The sequence below is a fragment of the Colletotrichum tamarilloi genome (genome assembly GCF_030869305.1).
Source record: "Colletotrichum tamarilloi strain Tom-12 chromosome Unknown Scaffold_26.1, whole genome shotgun sequence".
NCBI classification, from domain to species: Eukaryota; Fungi; Ascomycota; class Sordariomycetes; order Glomerellales; family Glomerellaceae; genus Colletotrichum; species Colletotrichum tamarilloi.
In genome coordinates, this window is record NW_026849409.1 from 89843 (window position 1) to 97298 (window position 7456).

General features: G+C 27.3%; 1 protein-coding gene across 1 annotated transcript; it reads right to left on the reverse strand.

The window, feature by feature from the left end:
* Positions 1–69: 69 nt before the first annotated feature.
* CTAM01_07888 (uncharacterized protein) lies at positions 70–1108 on the reverse strand (the record flags this gene model as incomplete). Its single annotated transcript, XM_060523909.1, has 2 exons — positions 70–848; positions 916–1108. 2 exons carry the CDS (start codon positions 1106–1108, stop codon positions 70–72), a joined length of 972 nt encoding a protein of 323 aa, XP_060381364.1.
* Positions 1109–7456: the final 6348 nt, after the last annotated feature.

Below are 7456 nucleotides of genomic sequence, written 5' to 3' on the forward strand. Positions count from 1 at the left end.
GCAACACCAATTGGCCTTGAATTGCTAATTCTCGTTCAAAAAGAACTCATCTTGAGTCATGTCATCAACTCATGTTCGTTGTTTGTACTTCCACTGTCTGGCGCGAAGAAGATTACATAGGATCGTCAAGACCGGGGCCTCAATTTTTAGCTCCTGCGCGATCCGCAGCGGGTTGCCAAGAATAACCTCCACCTCCATCGGCCTGTCCATCATCGCGTCAACCTGCATGCTCGGTTTGAGTCCAATCGCTTCAGGTGTGAACGAAATCATCTCATCCTGAATACCGGGCTGGAGCCCATAACCAGCGGCCTCCGCGATAGCTACGACCTCATCCATAACTGGACGTACCAAGGTGTCGATGTACCCGGCGGCTTGGACCGCACCAGAGTCCAGTCCAGTGATGGCGCACACTGGGTTGAACGAGGCATTCCACACGAGCTTCATCCATCGTCGCCGCACAATGTCTTCGTGGATCTCGCAGGTAACGCCACCGAGCGCGTAGAGTGCCGCAAAGGTGCTGCACACGTCCTCCTGCCTCCGCCGGTGAAGACCTGGGCTCGGAAAGGGGGCGACGTGCAGCTTGTCTGGGTCATTGTGCAGGACCTCGCGGCCATTGAGCTCGCACCCGATCATAGTGACACCCGAGAGCACGACATTTTCAGGGAACGCGTCGACGAAGGGCCATTCTATGTCGATTCCGTTCTGGACGAGCACGATGGATGTCCGGCCCGGCGTGACGGCCAAGGTAATAAGATCCGGGATAGAATAGATGTCGGGCAGGCTTTTCATCGCCACAAGAACGTAGTCGAACGGGCCGTGCCTTGCCGCGTCCGATATGTTCCTTTCCACTAGACGCCGCGCAACCGGTATTTAGGTCTTCCTGATAATCTAACGGGTACACTGCTGAACTCTTACCGTGATGAGGCTTCCAGTCTAATACCGTTCCGTGGTCGACGCTTCTGATACAGAGTCCTAGACGCTGCACCTCCTCAAAGTTCGAGCGGAAAACTCCCGTGACGGTGGCCACCTTGGATTTGTGCAGGGCATAGGCACACATGGTGCCGACCGCACCGCAACCCACTACAAGAACATTGGCGGCTTCTGACATGATGGTGCCTGGTGGAGCTGTTGACACCAGCTAGAACCATAGACAAGAAGGCGAGGGGATGTACCGGTAATTAATAACATTACGCGCAAGAATACTCCAGTGTTATACAGTAAATTCTCGCGGCAGTGCCTGCGAACCTTGTGGCTCTCTCAGCGCAGAAATGAAAGGTGTGGACTGGAAATACCTGAAGGGCGTATTACTCATTGTAAGGATGCTTGTCTTGAGACAAGCCTGTAGCAAGTCAAAAGTACATCTAATCTCGGTCGTCTCATCGGAACGGCTAGTCCAGATCGATGGTATTATTGGCAGGCCTTGTAAAAAGAGAAGGCAACTCCGAGTACATGAACATGTACCGTGTCAAAAAGGTGGGTTTGCAGATGTATATACATTCAGAGCTTGCTTTCTGTTGGATTACGAGGTAGAAAAGGGACCCTATTAGGTAGTTAGGTAGGGGTGGTAGGTAGGCAGTCTGGGCCCGTGCAGACGGACCCTTCCACCTACTTACACTTATAGAGGGATCGCGGGCCCTGCTTACGATCTTCCCCTCTTATATATACGTAATAGACCTATATTAACTTATTAACCTTATTATAATTAAAAGGTCTAACCTACTTATATATATACTAATACTAATTAATAATTAAATTATATATATATTTTTATTATAAATTAATAAGGATATAATTATAAAAAAAATAGCCTCGACTTATTTTACTAACTATTTTAACTTATTAACTTAGTTTTATTTATTTAATTAATAATAAATAACCTAGTTTATATTACCTTAACTCTTTTTTATTATTACTAGTTAATAACTAATTAACTAATTACGGGCCGTTAAAAGTGCGCTTTATTATATACAATTTTTTTTATTAAGACTATTATTATAAAAAAATTAATTACTTTATTACTATTATTAACTTTAATATATATAATAAGTAAGCTACTTAGATAAGCGAGCTACTTACTTAACCATAACTATATTATTAAAATAGGATAGAGCGATTAGTCCTAGTAGTTCTTTTCTAAAACTGATTAAGTATAAGTATTTACGGGAGGGCTAATTAGAGTAAAATATAAGGAGAAAAGCCCCGATTAAAAATAGTAAGTTTAATAGTATAAATTTTTTATTTTAATTATATATATACTTTTTAAAATTAAATTAGAGCCTTTTTAATAATTTATTTTTAAATATAATAATATAAAATAATTAGGAAGTTTATTTTTCTAATTTAGCTAATATTATCCTCTTTCCTTAGTTATAATTCCGTTAATTAAGGCCGTATTAACCCGATTAAAAAAAGTATTTTATATTATTTTTATAAATATTAATAGTTTTTTTAAAATATTATATTACGAGAGTTCTTTATATTTTATATGTTTTTAATAATCTCCCTTTTTAAAAATCCCTTTTTTATTAAATAAGAGAATAAGTAAAAAAAAACTTAATTCGATTAAAAATATTTTAAATAATTAATTAAAGAAAATAATATAATAATTAAAATAAATATGGGTAGTAGGACTCTAATTTATAAAAAGTAATTAAATAATTAAGATATAACGGTAAAAATATATAAAAAAGGACTTCTTATTTAATAAAACGAGGGATACGATAGACCCTAAAAAATAAATAAAATAAAAAATAGAGGAGAATATAGATACTTAGGACCGGATCGGGCCTAAATATAAAACGCTATAATAGTATAAAAAAATAAGTAATAAGTTAGGATTAGAACTAATAGAACGTTTTAATAAGTATAACTAGTTATTTAACTAGATTATTCTTTATTAATCGATATAGCTTAGAGACTTAATAATAAACCTATTTAAAAATACGGATATATTAGACTAAGGGCGCTTATAAAACTAGCTTTTAACTAGACTTATTAATAATTTTAATTAGTATTATTATAAACCTAATATAACGTTCGATTAAAACTTTAGTTATATACTTAGTAGGGATTAAAAAGAACGGTTTAAATTATATTAATTAAAATAACGGCTACGCTCTAGTTATTAGGACGGCTCCTTTTGTTTTTTTTAAAACTTTACTTAGAGTAAATAGATTAATATAAAACTATTAAAATTATAAATAAAATTAACGAATTATACTTTTAATAAGACTTTTATATTATAACTAATAAGAGCCTAATTAAGGCCGTATATAAGCGGTTCTATATTAATATTATAAAAGAAGTAATAGAAGAGGTTAGGGTTATTTTAAACGGCTTTATTAAATTAACGAAGTACGCGAAGTTTAAAATAGGACTTTTTAATATAATTACGTATAAAAAGGAATATAGTTTACTTTTTATAAACGACTAAAGTTAACCCGAGCCTTTACTACGGCCCTCTACTTTTTAAGTATATAAAAATACTTAGTATTAGTATCTAAACTATTAATAATATTACTAATTAATAATAAAAGTCTAGGTTACCTAAGCGGCTATTAATAATATTACTAATTCTAACTTAGTTAACGGAATAAGTAAGCTAAATATTTATTAAAATAGTATTTATTTTTAAGGCCCTATTTATATATTTAATATAAGCACTACGCGTCTTAATTAGCCCCCGATTATAAGACCTAGGGATTATTATTAGTACTATTAAAGTTAATATTACTAAATTATTAAGGATTGCGATTAGTATATTTTTAATAAGGATACTTATTTTATTATTTTAGTTTAAGGAGCTTAGTATTATAAAAAGTATAACGGTTATAAGCTTATAAACGATATCTTTTTTATTATAATTAAAAATAAAAGAAGGTATACGATTATTAATTACGTTACTTTCCTTTTTTACGTAGTAAATATATTAATTAAGGAAAATACTAAGCTCTTAGTTAAATAGATTTTAAATTACTAAATCGGATTATTTTAATAAACTATACTTATACTCCCTTTAATTAATTTTATAAGTATAGTTAAATACGTTTACGTAGTACGACCTAATCTAAGTTACTATAACTAAGCGGACGTTTATATTATTTATAAGGGAAGACCCCTTAAAAACCGTATTTTAATAACTAAACCTTATTTTAAAAAAACGTATAAAATTAATAGCCTAAGCTAGCTTTTATAATTTAAAAAGAAAATAGTTTCTTTCTCTAATTAAAAAAAAAATTATAAAGATTAATAATAATAACGAAGTTTTTAAAATAATAAAAAACGTAACTCTTAGATTTATTTCTAAGCCCTAGCTTATTAAAGTTCTAATTAATACCCCTAATACTAGTACTTAGAGAACTTAAAAACTTTTTTTTTATAAAACTTAAAAAATAATAATTATAAATTAGCTCTGTAATTTTAATTTTAAGGCTAAAGTTAAAAAGCTAATAAAGAAAAGGTTTAAAGCTCCGATCTCGCTTTTTATAAACTTTTTATAAAAGTTTATACTAAAATATACTATAATAATAATAATTTTAATATATAATTAAAAGTATTTTAATACTAATAGAATCCTATTAAAAGCTCCGAAATCCTTAACTAACTTAATAAAAAACGGATAATAATAAAAAAATATTAAGGATCTTTTTAATAAGTATAATAAGAACTTTTTTTTAAAACCGAGTTATATAATTAAAATTAATAAAGTTAGAAGCGCTAACCCGATTTTTAAAATTTAAATTTTTATAATTTTAAATACCTATTTATAATTAAAAATCTAAATATTTAGCGTAAATTAAAATAATAAGGGTTTAATAATTATTATAATCCTAAATACCGGGGCGTAAGTTAATATCCTCTTAAAATAATATATTAAAAAAGCCGGTATTTCTTATATAATAACGAAGCTTTAAATATAAACGTTTAAATATAATCTAATTAACTAAATAACTTTTAACAGTTTTTACTTTATAAACATATAGATTAGTAAGTTTAAAATAATTACTTATTTTTTTATTAAGGATGAGCGAGAGATTTCTAATCCGTTATTATTAGGTCTCTTATTTATATAAAATACTAAGCTATTTTTTAAATATAATAAGTTAATAATTACCGCTCTAATTTATATTAAAAACGCGAGGCTAAGGATCTTAATAAGGATAATTAAAATAAACGGTTTTTAAAACGTAAAAAATATTTTACTTTAGTTTAAGTAATATATAGAAGAAGTTTTTAAATTAAAAAACTAAATATTAATAATATAACTAAGAATACTACTAGTTTTAATAACCCCTATTTAAAATCTAAATTAAAAAAAACGAGCGTATTATAATAGTTTTAAACTAAAACTAAGCTAACTAAATTATAACTATAGTTACGCTTTATATAATCTAGCTTTAAATTATATAAATTAAGAAAATAATAATAACCGCTCGGGGTAAAACTAAAAATATACTAAACGGATTAGCTAATTAAAACGATTTACGTCTCTTAATAAAAATACTTATTTTTTAATAAGAAGAATTATATATTAAATAATAGATTAAGAAAATAGGATAAGAAGTATTAAAATTATATAAAATAGCTAAAAAAGCTTTTTACGAAATTCCCTATGTTACTAAAACTAATATAATATATGAAAAAAAGGATTAAAAAGTCTAGTTAGTTAATAATACGCCCTTTAATAAATCGATACTTAATAATAATTTTTATTAAAAGCTTAAAAAACTTAAAAAAATTAAAAATAAGTTATAAAACTAATCGGGCCCCTATAGGGATATTATTATACCTAAGTTTTTTAATATAGAACTAGGCTCTAAATTAACGAACGATCGATTTTAAACTATCTTTAAAAATTATAACTATTTCTTATTTTATAAATAAAATCTTTTTAAGTAAATATTCCTTAATTAAAAAAAAGTATTAATATAGGACTTCCTTAAATACGGCTATCTTAACCCTATAATTACACTATTATAATTAATTAAAACTATATTTTATAAAGCTTAGTAAGTAAAGGGTATTTTTATTTTAAAAGTTTTATTATTAAAAGCTTTTGAAATAATTTAAAAATATATTATTTAAAATATTATTAAAGAAAGCTATATTACGTATTAAAACTCTTAGTTTTTAATAATAAAAAAAGACGGCGGTTTTTAGCTAATTAACTTAGTAATAAAAGTTAATACTATTACTCTTTAGAACGCTTAATAACTACTTAATACTAACGAGTTCTTAGAAAAATTTATTATAAATTAGCTTATTTCCTTTTTAAATTTTTTTTTTAGTTATAATTAGATTTTTTTAAATAAAAAGAGTTACGATTTAACGGCCTTTTTAACCCTATTTAGGTTATATAAATACTATACCCTCCCATAAGGAGTAATAAATTTAATAGCTTAGTTCTATCGGATTATAACCCGTATTTTTTACGATTTAATTTTAAAATATTATAACGTTTTTATTAATAATATTATAATTAAAGGCCCGCGATCCTATTATAATAATAAGTACTTAACTAACTATTCTAGGATTTGGTAATTTATTTATAAGTATTTTTAAAATATTAATTAAGTTTTAATTAATATCGAGCTAGTTAGTTATATTATTTTTAGAGCGAAGTTATAATAGTACTAGTTATTTATAGTTATTATAGGCTACTTTTATAAAATAGAGGGGAAACGGCCTAATTAAATTAAAATCCTTAAGATTTTTAAATAAATAAAATACTTAAACGTTTTAGAAATTAGATCGTTTTTTAGTATTATTACTTTTTATTATTATTAAATTAAGTAATTCTTTTTTATAATAGCCCCGTTATACTCCCTATTTAGTAAAAATTAATTTTTTAAATAGGGAGTATTATAAATCGAGGTTATAAAAATACTTAAAGAGGCGATTATTATAACCCCTATTTTAGTTTTATTAAACTATAATACTAAAGCCGGACGGATTATCCTTATAACGGACGCTAATATTAAAAAATAGAATAATATACTTAGTTAGATCGTTAATAATAAGCGTATTATTACTTAATATAAAAGCGGGATATAGTATAAACTAGAGCTTAATTATAACTTTAATAAGCTTAAAATATAAGGCGTTTTAATAAGCCTAAAGCGTTTTTATAATTATTTATTTAAAATTAACTTTTTATTAAAAACTAATACCTAAGTCCTAGTTACTTAGATTAATAATATTATAAATAACTTATTATTAGTAATAATAACGCGCTAGCTCTCTTAAATTAAACTCTTTAATTTTAAAATTAAGTATATTAATAAGAAAAAGAATACTATAGTAAATAGCTTTTTATAAAAACCCCTTAATTAATTTAACTTAGCTAAAATAGAACTTAATAAGGATATTAAGGACTTTATTAACGTACGAGTTTTATAAATATAAGTTATAAAGAACTTTTTTATTATAATATATAGCTATAATAATACTATTATTA